Source organism: Anolis sagrei, chromosome 1 (genome assembly GCF_037176765.1).
Source record: "Anolis sagrei isolate rAnoSag1 chromosome 1, rAnoSag1.mat, whole genome shotgun sequence".
Taxonomy (NCBI): Eukaryota; Metazoa; Chordata; class Lepidosauria; order Squamata; family Dactyloidae; genus Anolis; species Anolis sagrei.
The window spans coordinates 75333327-75346278 of NC_090021.1; the positions used below are offsets into that span (position 1 = coordinate 75333327).

A 12952-nucleotide genomic window follows, 5' to 3' on the forward strand; every position below is an offset into this window, starting at 1 on the left:
CCTAGTGCTATTTTAATTATAGATAATGTGGAAGACCCTTTTCTTACTATGAAGTTTCTGTCACTCGTTCTCTCTCTTCTTCAGATCATATTTATGACTATCTTAAGGAAAATAGAATGATTCTCAAAAGGGATAAGTCTGTGTGTCACAGTACAAAATGAGTTCACGAAGTGTTTATTTAAGCATTAAACAGAAAGTATTTTCAGTGCTTCTCTTTGAATATAACAGTTTACTTTGTCTTACTGTACTCAGTTCAATATGATAGAATTGTATCCTGCCTACCAATTTTCTGAACTCTGCGGTTCTTCCATCATTCCCTGCTTCTCTTTTGTTTGTGTACATGTCTTCAAGTCACCTGTTGAATTATGGTGTCCCCATCATTTTCATAGGGCTTTTGTAGAAAAATATTTCTCAAAAGTGGTTTCTCAGTTCCTTCTGAAATACAGTCTATTTCCAACTCTCCAAAATTTAGTTTTCTCCTAGTTCCTTATAAACATAGCCTTCAACCAGCTCTCCAGAATTTTCACTAACTACCAAACTGATTTTCAATTCCTCTCTTTTCCCCAGTCACGTGTGCCGTCATATAAGCCATAATGGACTGAAACAAAGGTAGGCTGTGATAATCCATCACAAGCACTAAAACATATCTTGTTTAAATTAAATGGGAGGTGGGGAATTAACTGCACTGCCAAAAGCTGTTCAGAATTCAGTTCCTCTCTAGTGAATTGGAATTTCACTCTTTATTTTGTTGACAAATGCAAGGAAGTTATCTTTGCTTATTTCCACAAATAATAGGAATCTGGATTTCTGTGACAGAGGAACTGTTTTAGAAATCACTACCAAAGAACTGAAACTGCTTCTAATCTGTTGGCACTTTTTGGAGAGAAGCACCAAAGAGTTGCTACCACTTTCCTAGCTGGCATTCTGAAAGGCCATAAATGATTCCATGGGGGAGAGAGTAGAGTGGGTTCTTCCCAGCACAGATTGATTTATTTTAGGTTGGATCTACACTGCCCCATATCCCAGGATCTGACCTCAGATTATCTGCTTTGAACTGGATTATATGAGTCTCCACTGCCAGATAATCTGGGACCAGATCCTGGGATATAGGGGCAGTGTGGAAGGGGCCCTAGTTTCTTCTGCACAGATTTGTGTTCCTGCCTTTTACCACTCTACTCAGAGAAATGAATGATTCCCTTTTTAAAAGAGTTAATACTGTACCTTAACTTTTATCAAAATGAAACCATGCCCTTCTCTGAGTGGCAGGAGTGCCTGGGTGGGAAAATTCCTCAACAGTTTGTATTTAAATCTGTAATTTCCCCCAAATCTATTGTATAGAAAATAATTGTCAAATCTGTCTAACTTTCTGAGAGCTTAACTTCCAAATATATAGTGACAGAAAAAATAAATGCATATGTGGGCATTATTATAGCATTCTGAAGATCTGCCTTTAATGCAGGCAATCTTGCTGAATTTCATCAGAATACAGCAACTGCTCTCAAGAGGCTACTAAATTTGAAAGTTAGTCCATTCTTACTTGAATGACACTGTAGAGTGACCTCCATTGCCCTGTTTAGATGTAGGTCAAAAACTGAGCATGAAGACAGAAGTATGCACACAAACCTTTCCTCGTGCTGACACCAGTGAGTAGGTTAGATGTTTAGATCGTGAGCACAGATTCTGCAGAGGGCTATGTAATTATGTTCAACTTAACATGGTTACAATCCAACCAGTATTTCCATTCATAGGTGCTTTATAGAAGCATTCATCCAAACGCAGGTAAAGAGCCCCCTCTGGATCTTAGTGCTGAATATGTAAACATATTTATATCTGGGTGGACAGGAACATGGGCATAAGGCTTTTTGACCACTCATATTTATGTCCCCAGTTTCAATCCTATGTGTGTGCAACCTGAACAGGATCCAAATGTGGAAAACATATTTTCCATTCCAAAGCACTTTAGTTTGCTTCTCTTCTTTTATAAGAATGTCATAACTGATTAGCTAAGCCGTTCTCCTCATTTATGCTTACAAGAGGAGATGGCCCCAGATACTCTATCAGTTATTTACAAGCTTGATACTTGTTTTGGAATGATGGTTGTGTTCCAGAAGTTCACAAATGCTTGCCCTCATTGAGGGGGTTAATGATATCAGTTTTCAGATCACTACTCGATTGGATGAAGAGAAAGAGGTCTGAATTAAATCCCTTCATGCACATACACATGATTGACACTTCCAAAGCTGGCAGTCATGATGAGGATGCAGTTGGCTTGTCAGAAGCAGTTTCAGTCCAGCAAATGTAAATTGGTATGGAGTCCTAAGTACCAGATTCAGTTTTCCAGTTTCAGAAATGGTCACCACAATGTCAGCTCACATGATTTCACAACTCTTGAAGATACCATATTTTAGAAAACTGCTTGTATATCGAGAAAGTTCCCTTGATTGTATATATGATACATCTATAGTCCCCACCCACGACCTGTTTCTGCTTCATTGGCTACCTCAATATTTATTTCAGAAACATTGCCACCTTTGTCTTTTCTCTCTCATTGCAATCGTTAGGGCTGGGACTTAATATATTTTTCAAGAAAGAAAATTGGATGTAAGGAGTTTGAAGAGCTTGTGAATGGCTGGATTTATTCTTGGATTCTTAGCAGCTCACAGTACAGGTTTCCATGCACAGCATTCCACAAAGCTGTGCTATGTGCTTCGGTTTAACTCTTTTGATTTTTAAAAACACTTTCTCTCTGTTTGGTGTTGGAGCTTATGTTTTTCCTCCCACCATTGATCTTTAGCTACACTGGATTATTTATCTCTTTTGATCATATCTTATCCACTTTTTGTATTCTTGTTTGTTCCCCTCTCCCTTATGAACTGTGCACTGCTCAGAGATCTTTGTTTTAATCTGCTTTGCAATAAAGCCAGTGGCTTTTTTATATGCCAGCTTGATCATCTTTCTTATACATCATGCCAGGAGCCATCTGGGCAGTCCTAGAGGCTTTGAAAGAAATAACTGTTCTCAAAGATTGATTTGTAAGGCAGACTTTGCTGATTGCTTTGTTCTTGAATGTGGTTGTGTGCAAAAAAGTTGCATGGAAGAATCTTTGAACAGCAGTGGAATTTCTTGTTTGTTTGTTTTTAAAAAAGGACTGAAGTTCAGAGTCCAACATAAGCTCAGAATCCAAACTGAAATAAAACTTCTTTTCAAGAAGAACCATTAGTTTTCTTTCTAATGTCTGGCAGTGGTTGATTCAGTTGCTTTCTTCTTAGATCTTTACAAATAAAATTTCTTCTGTGTGGAATATTCAGGCTGTTGCCAGATGGCCATGTTAAAAATACTGTATATTAGTCTAGTATAAACCTAGTTTTTCAGACCCTTTTTTAGGCTGAAAAGGCCCCCCATAGCTTATACTCAGGTGAGGGTCCTGGCGGGAAGGTGTGGGGCTTAAAGAAGGGCTTCCTCTCCTCTCTCGGTGCAGCGTGTGCCTTCCTCTCCTCTCTCGACGCCAGTCTTTCCCATTTTTCCTTATTCATATACACACAGCATTTACCCCAAAATGTATGGTTAAAATAAACTATGGTGATTATTGGAAGGATATGTAAGCACATTTACATTGAAGAAGGTTAGAACAATGATTTAATCAGAGTTGGACAGACTAATCTTAAATTACCGTATATTCCGGCATATAAGGCGACTGGGCGTATAAGACGACCCCCAACTTTTCCAGTTAAAATATATAGTTAAGACGACTCCCATGCATAAGAGTACACCCGTGTATAAGACGACCCCTGACTTTTGAGGAGATTTTCTTGGGTTAAAAAGTAGTCTTATACGCCAGAATATACTGTAGCTTTATGTAAATATTCAAAAATATTTAATCTACTGATGCCTCAATTAATGTAATTTTATTGGTAGCTATTTTTATTTTGAAATTTACCAGTAGCTGCTGCATTTCCCACACTTAGCTTATACTTGAGTCAATACGTTTTCCCAGTTTTTTTCTGATAAAATTAGGTGTCTCGTCTTGTATTCAGGTCGGCTTATTCCTAATATATGGTATATATACAATGGATTTGGAAACACAAATATTTGGCAGAGATGTGCGGACAAGACAAATATAATTCAGTAAGCATTCCACATTTGTTGGGGTTAGGACCACTGTGAAAGTGGAAAAAAACAAGAATAACAATACTGTTTTTACTGGAGAGAACACCTCTCTAGGCCAGTGTTTCTCAAACTGTATTTCTCCAGGTGTTTTGGACTTCAGCTCCCTGAAATCCCAGCAATCGTACCAGCTGTTAGGAATTGTGGGAGCTGAAGTCCAAAACATCTGGAGAAGCAGAGTTTGAGAAACACTGCTCTAGGTCCTCCATCATGACTCCACTAGTCTACTTTGGAACAAAGGGAGGTGTTTGGGATTTAGATGAGTTGAAATAGCAGGAATCCCCAACAATATTGTACTGATTGAGAGAGAATCAAGAAAATGTATGCTCCTGATCCTCTGAAACAGGATTGAATTGAGCTGTTGGTTTTCTTGGTGATTCAGACCATTATACTAGTCTACACTGTCCTATAATGCAGTTAAACTCCATTATGGAACTGTTCTATATGTCAGTGTAGATGGACCTCAGATTTGGAGCAACACAAAAGATCAGAGGAGAAATGCTGTTTCCAAGCTCTCAGGAAGAGAAGGAAGGGAGAGAGAGAGGAGGGGTGTAGTTGTGTGACTAATGTCTCTTTCTTCTAATCACAATATATGGTTTTATCAGGGCTCTCAATCCCTAATTAAATTCATTTAGGATCCAGATCTTTGCGTTATAAATTATGTGATACAAAGTTGTGTTTTGTTTCATGCCACGAGAATGCTTTTTTTAAAAACAAAAAGCTCTTAAATTTACATTTGTTCAAATAGAAAAATAAAAACTATCAAGATGAGTGGAAAATGTATTTTCCAATTGAGCTATGTTTTACAATGCGCTTTCAATTGAGCTATGTTTTGTAAACAGCCCCATTTCCAGGTGATTTTTGTTTGTGTTTCATTTATTATTCAGCAAGTGCAGGAAGGGTGAGTAGAAAGACACATTAAATTTGTTGTGTTTTAAACTTTGATTACAGGAAAGAAGGAAATGTAGAAACTGAAGAGTGGCCAAGATTTCTGGAACTACACATTTCAGATATTTGTGTGCATTCAGATTGCTGAATATCAAAACTAAACAACAAGTCACAGGTCTTCCCACTGTACACATAAGTGATAATAAATAGAAATTCTTGGTCATTTCAATCCTTTGCATGAATAAACCCATTATTTATATAATAATAGATCAAGTAGGTCGAATCACCACTTGGCCATGGAATCTTACTACGTGACCTTGCTTAAGGCACACTCTCCCAGCCTCAGAGGAAAGCAAACACAACCCCCCCCCCCCTCAACAATTATCTCCATAAAGTGAAAACAATTTGAAGACACACAACAGGCAAAATATTATCCAGTGATATTTTGACAACCTGTATGACAATCCTGGTTTTAGGACAGGGGCTGTCTTGATCACCGACAGATTTAGGGCCCTTCTACACTACCATATAATTTAGAATATCAAGGCGGATAATTATCTGACTTGAACTGGATTATCTGAGTCTACACTGCCAGATCATCCAGTTCAAAGGAGATAATCCGGATTTTATACTGCTGTGTAGAAGTGGGCTTAGAGAAAGAGAAGAATGTATGTGATATTATCTGCTACAGCAGAGCAACACAGTAACACTTGGTTGCAGAAACAGCTCAGAAGGTTAGAGCTTTTACACCCAGCATTCCTGCTTTGCCTACCTTCTGGGCTACAGTATAAGAACTACTGCTTGGGACCATTTTAGCCAGCAAACTGGGCGTGTCTTATAATTATAATAAAATCTCTTATTATTATAAAAGAGATAAAAACACACTAAAAATTTGGCTGCATTAAAATGATGGTATTAAAAGGAGAAAGGGAAATGTTTCAAGCTTTACTGAAGGAAAAAAATAGAGGGAGAAGGCACACCATATTCACTTTCATCCTCATCATCAAAGCAATTGCCCAAATTAAAATTCACAGCATCCAAAGCTTTGGTGTATGAGAGATTTAAAAACTTAGAAGCACCTCTTCCTGTCATTGAGGGCTCTTCCACACAACCCTATATCTCAGAATATCAAGGCAGGAAATCTCACATTATCTGAATGTGAACTCAGATAACCCAGTTCAAAGCAGATATTGTGGAATTTTCTGCCTTTGTATTCTGGGATATAGGGCTGTGTGGAAGGGCCCTGAGAATCAAACTGCAGCAGCAGCAAATTAGATATGAAGTACATATGGTGTGATGTGGGAAGACACCCAATATCTGCTGTCTGTGGCAATTCCCTCCCCGTAGTGGTTGGGCTGGCTATGGCAGGTTCTGGGGAAAGAATTCAATAAAAAGAGGCCATGTTCATAAGGAGTGTGCTCTGTGCATTAACTGAGTTTAACCACATGAAGCATGATATCCTCCTTAGATACATAGGGCCCTTCCACATAGCCCTATATCCCAGAATATCAAGGCAGAAAATCCCACAACATCTGCTTTGAACTGGGTTATCTGAGTCCATACTGCCATATATTCCAGTTCAAATCAGATAATGTGGGATTTTCTGCCTTGATATTCTAGGATATAGGGCTGTGCGGAAGGGCCCTAGGAGATGGAAGGTTTCTCTTGAATCTCAGTATAGAAAAAAATGTAATTTCCTCCAAAATCTGCTCAGGAGTAAGTACTTGGATTAGTAGGATTTATTCCCAAGTAGAGTAATGTGGCACTTTGATCCATCTTTGATATTTTTTCTAGTTTCCTTCACCCACCTTTGTTTTATGAAACTAGTGTCTTCTAACCCATTACATCTCACTTTGCGTAACTTTCCACTAGAATTAACTAGCTCTTTCATCAATTGCCCATTTGAGAGCTGTAAAAAGTTCAATTTAGGTTTCTAAATTGGGACTTTAGGTGTACAGATTCAGGCCACAGATTTCAGAAGTAACCGCGCCAAACCGTGGCACCTGCCATTTTTCCTTCAGCATATGCAACTGTTATGCCTACATAGGGAAAGAATCCACCACTTAAATGATATTTATACTACATTGTATAAATCACTGGTGTTAAAGTAGCATAGTGATTGGTGAAGTTTAGGTCAGTTCACATAGAACCTAATTTTTTGCTTATCTGCTCAATAGGTATTGCATATCTAAAGCTGTGGAATTTTAATAAAAATTGTAAAAACATTGGAAAACCTGGTATATTAAGCAATATACCGTGGAAAGAAATGAACTCTAATAAAAATGAAGAAAAAATCTGTTTTGTACCTTCCCAGAAATGTGTGTGTGTGTGTGTGTGTGTGTATTCAGCCAAAATCAGGGAAAGTTAAATATACCCAGCTCTGTATTGGTCGGAGCCATTATGCGCACATATGAAATTATTGAGTTCTTCTAATTCATACATGAAATAATTCAGTTCTTCAAGTATTCAGGTATGCTTTAAAAGATGATTGCCCTTGGATGATTGTTCCTCTTTTCTAACTAACCTTGTGGCTTTCTGGAAATGTGTCGCTGCATGGAAATCTAATAAATTCAAAGATCTTCATGTTTATATCCTTGAACTATGTTGACATGTAGTGTGTGTGCTTGACTTTCAGGTAATGGGCCCCACCATGATCGATGTAGTGTTTATAACCCAAGCAACTTGGTTGATGGAGTTTACTGCCTCCCAATAGGGCACTGGATTGAAGTTTCTGGGCACACTGATGAGATGAAACATACAACTGATTTTTATTTTAATATTGCTGGACATCAAGCTATTCACTACTCCAGGTAACAAACAAAAAGAATAATAGAGATCTGTTAGGCATTACAGAGAACATAGAAGAAAGTTGGGTACTTAAATGGGGCTCTGCCCTACGATCCTAAGGTTGTTTTTTTGAGAAAGACACATATTTCAAAATGATTTGTACTTTAATAACTTTGCTTGCAATTATAACCTTAGATCCTTACAAATATATGCTTAATGCAGTTTGCGTGCTTAATTCATTTTTTATAAATGATCTGTTTTACAGATGCAGTTGGAAAGATGAATGATTGGGAAATACTGTCAGTCTCTTCTTATATAACTTTAGAATGACGTTAAAAGCTTATGTTCAACACCAAGTGCTCCCCTCTTTATTTGAAGTGTTCAGAGATTGTCCTTTCTGCCCTCCAGAACTAAAATAGTTATTGTTTAGCTAACAAGATTTTCAATAGGGATCTGCAGCATTTTCAGATAGGTGGCTGATCTCACGTCTCTACACAGCAATAATAGCCAATGCCAGGTGTTGAACAATGAGAAAATAAACATGGAAGACAGAAGAGATGAGATAAGGAATTCATTGTCTGGCAGAGATGAGTTAAAGCAGAATCTGGCAGCAGAGACAGAAACCAATGGCAGGGTCAAAAAACTGGGCAGCAGGAAGTATAAGACTAGAAGGTAGGTGCAATGCCAACAATCTGACACTTGGAGATAAGCTAAGTTTGGTTCTTGTAAACAGAGACAGATTGCTATCATACTGCAGGTGCAGTTTACTTTCTCCTGATCTTTATGTGGCTAAAGTTTGCCAAATTGAGTGGAGTTTATGAGAGCACCCAGTGCCAAGATTTTTTAAAGTGTTCTCTCTGAGAAATTTAGTCAAGTTGTAATTTATTGACTCCCAATAAATTACATAGCACAGGAAAGGGAATGCTAATCTGATTTGCTTTGTAAATGAAACACCTCCTTTATGTTTAATTGTTTGGAAACAAAGGGATGCTTTTAAAACAGGTTATCTAGAATATTGTTTTTTACTCCAGATTTCAAGCGTAATGGTAAACTTCAGAAGGAAGTAGATAAGATCTGATGTCATCTTCATTGGGAACTGTCAGGGAGGTATCCGTTTTGAATAGCATGAAAATTCAAACTGGGATACAATGCAGTGCAGGGTTGTAGTAATGGACAGAAGGGGCTGTATGAGCATATTGTCCCCCCAAATGAGATTTTTCCCCCCATGGATTTTTTAAATTTCTAGCACAACAGAGACAGAGATAGCAACACATAGAACTCATATTTGTTGTGCTTGTAGTCCCTTGTTAATTTTGCCTGCCCATTTTCTTTGGTTGACTAAACTATATATCTAAATTGTCAGTTGAAATTAGACCTTGTTGCAGTGCTAGAAATTCTTTTGGAATCAGAATTCTTATGAGGAGTGGTAATGCTCTCCTTTTGCTCTCCCTAAGCCCATCAATACCACTCCATGTGCCTGTTACCACTCTATGCATGTTCCTGTCTGCTTGAAGAAGGAGCTAGATAGTTTAATTTTCAGACACCTATGAAAACAATTTAAATGAATGGTCAGAAGAAGGAAATACTGCTAATAGTTTCATTTAGCAAAACTGATATTCATTCAGTCTTGGGAGATTCCCTTTTCTCTCATCTCTTTTTCTGAAATCAAATGTGCGCTGTCTTTTCTTGACACTTGAAGTGATTAAATTCAAAATACGTAACAACTTTCTTTGCTCTAGTATAATCTTGACAGTTTCTTCTATTTTCAGTTCTCACCTTTTATCTGCTTTTCATAACATGGCAAAAAATAAGGAGATAAATCATAAACTTATAGTTGTACTTTCATCAAAATTCAAAAGCATTTAAAAGTAAATTCAGTTGTTGCCTCTATATTTTTAATTTGAACAAGATAATTTTATGAGCAAACTAGATTTTATATATTCCAGAAAAAGTCATTTCCCACAGCTTCAAAATAACCCAAAATTATATTTGTAAGTGTGGTATTGAAATGTTTAAAGTAGAACATTTGAATAAGATTAATTGGGAATGCTAACTTGAAGTCAGGTTTTCTTTCGAGTATTGCTTTGTGCTTTCTCCAGAGTAATAACCTCATGCTTAAAATGTGTCTATATAATTTACATGAATATTTTCATGGTAAAAAATACCATATTTATTCAAATCTAGTGCACCATCAAATTTAATACGCACCTCAATTTTCAAGACACTGGAACAAAACAAAAAAAGGATTTGCTGGTGAATGTAACGCGTAGTGGAAGGAGAATGAAAAGAAGGTGCAAGAAGGAAGGGGAGAAAGTAGCCTTGAAAAAATAGACAGAGGGAAAGAGAATAGAAAGAATGTGCAAGAAGGAAGGGGAGAAAGGAGCTGTGAAAGAATAGACAGAGAGAGACAAGAGAATAGTGGGAAGGTGTAAGAAAAAACAGTCGGAGAGAAGGAAAGGTGGAAGAAAGAGAGAGAAAAGAAAAGGAGCTCTGTGGTGGCAGTGCCAAAGTTGGCTCCGTTGAGGGAGAAGCACCGGCAAGCCAGGGTGAAGTAGGCTGCCTTCTCTGCCTTCACCACCTCCTCCTCTGCTTTGATGCCTTTGCCATCCGCTTTCTGTGTTCTGGCTGTTCATAGCGCTCTCTGCTGGCCTCACTCTTGCCGAAGATCCTGCTCATGCCTCATGCACTGGTTGCGCCAAAGACCCTGCATCCACTGCAGGTGCTTTTTCTGGTTGCTCTCTGCAAGCCAGGGATAAAGAGATGAAGGTGCCTGCGGAGGAGGAGGGAGAGCAGTAGCCTCCTTGGGGCCTGCGGTGGGCCAACAAAGTAGTGAGTGGCCCTCGGAGCCTCAGAGGAAGAGGCAAATGTGGCGGAGGAGCAGTCTCCTCAGCTCCAGAGACCTGCGGTGAGCGGCTGCCTTTGCATCTTTCTCCTTGCCTGGGTTGCTGCCTCGTCTAGGCCGGCCTCCTTGCTAGCCACAGGCCCTGAAGTGGAGGAGGAGGAAGAGGAGGAGGAGGAGGTGGTGACAGCAAAGGCAGTCTCGGTAACCTCCTTCACCCTAGCTTGCTGGGGCCTCCTGCTCAGCTATGCTGGCCTTGGCAAGCAGGGAGGCATGTTACACGATTCTAATACACACCCCTGTTTTAGCAGGGCTATTTCACTAAAATGGGTGAGCATTAGAATCTCATAAATATGGCATTTATTGCATTTTAACTTTTAACTTGTATTTTTGGTCATAGACTATCCTTAGAGGCTATTAAAACTTCTGATTGTCAGTAATGACGTTACAATCAATGTTGAATTACACAACCAGAATATCCTCTCATTAAAATAAACACTTTGTCTATTTCCTGCCATACTGAGACCAAGTAAGAAAGAAATCCAACAGTTTATAGAAAATTAACTGGTGTGTTAAGTGTCACCCTGGAGTGCTTTTTATTGCTAGATTGTAGCATAGGGAAAGTGGTGACTTTTGACTAGAATTCAGTGAGCTGTGCTGTTTGAGTAGAAAGCTAAAACAATGCCCTGTAGTTAAATAATTAATTAAGAACAGAGCCATACTGCCTGTTAGGATTTCCACCTTTGGCACTAAATTCTGAAGTCTGTGTTCCTTTCCCTTATTCAAAACTAAATACGGCCTCCTTTACAACGGGAAAATTTGTGTTTATTTTCATACATGTCAATAGATTTATCTCATCCTTTTTTGAAGTTATTAGGAAGTTTACCATTGATTTCAGAGTGAATAGCATTGCTGTTCAAATGGTTCAGAAAAGTTAGACATATTTAGTGCACTGATTATTAGCAAAATGCCCCAGAAAATGACCACCAGTAACAGTTCAAAGTAATATCAAGAAACGGAATTTCTGTGAAATGTTGATCATAGCATTCTGAGAGACCCTTCTTCCCAAGGTACTGCATTTCATAGAGCACTTTGTGAACCCAGCATCTCTTGCAATGTTCCTTCTGTCTTCTGTTTCAGGCAATGCTGCAGTTGCATGCAAGCTAATGAAATTAATAGAGCCTGTTTTCATACACAGTCATGCCATAAAACATAAGAAAAATGTTTAAATCCTCAGGGGCTCTCAACTTTCCACAGATGTAACACAACAACCTTATCTTCTTTGGCTCCCTATTGTATATATATATTGTGCAGTTCTTATCTGAAGCTTTCATATGTGAACTGGGAAGCTGGTTTGCAATTTATCAGAAACAAAACCTGGATATTCCCTATAGTTTGCCTGTAGCTCACATTTTGAAACATGTCTTATTTCTGAAAGTAAATAAACCTTACAGAATTATTGCTGTCCTTTCCCAAAAGAATTCTTGTTTCCATAGAAAACCTAACTCCAAACAGTTGAGTTGTGGCTGCACTTGTAGAAGGCATCCTTAAAAAGACTAATTTGAAAAATTTCCCATTCCTCCACTTTTGTGATATGCATTGGGACATTTTATTGTGATACTCAGGGGGCTAGATGTGCAGCTCCTATAGCAGTTTTAAAACATTGTTCAGATCCTCTCTGAACAATGATAAAATTGAGCTCTATCAGTTTGCTAGCCTGTTTGAAATACAAATTTGATTTACTCTTTAGTGGCTAAACAATATTGGATTGAAAACAATGGCATGTCCCAATTTAATTTAATAGACCAAATTACACCAAAAAGAAAATTTGCCACTGCTTAATTACTTTTCATCAGGGTGTCACAAATAATGAAAGGTAGGAGAATTGTTGTTTATTCATTCAGTTGCTTCCAACTCTTTGTGACCAGCACTATCTCTTTGAAGGTCAAGCCAGTCACTTCAAGGATACCATCCATCCATCTTGCCCTTGGTCAGCCCCTCTTCCTTTTTCCCTCCATTTTCCCCAGCATCATTATCATCTCTAAACTTTCCTGTCTTCTCATTATGTGGCCAAAGTACTTCATCTTTGCCTCTAATATCCTTCCTTCCAGTGAGCAATTGGGCATTATTTCCTGGAGTATGGACTGGTTTATTCTTCTTGCGGTCCAAGGCACTCTTAGAATTTTCCTCCAACAACACAGTTAAAAAGCATAGGGAAATAAACATAAAATGTACTATAGTCTATGTCTGCTCATTAAAAAGCCCCATATTTGA

General features: G+C 38.3%; 1 protein-coding gene across 1 annotated transcript in view; it reads left to right on the plus strand.

Annotated features, from left to right (window-relative positions):
* The window catches only part of EPM2A (EPM2A glucan phosphatase, laforin), a 50283-nt gene that overhangs the window by 17091 nt on the left and 20240 nt on the right, over positions 1-12952 (plus strand). Inside the window, exon 2 of the mRNA XM_060753503.2 lies at positions 7688-7862. Coding sequence (XP_060609486.2) covers positions 7688-7862 — 175 coding nt within the window. The remainder of the gene's footprint in view (positions 1-7687; positions 7863-12952) is intronic.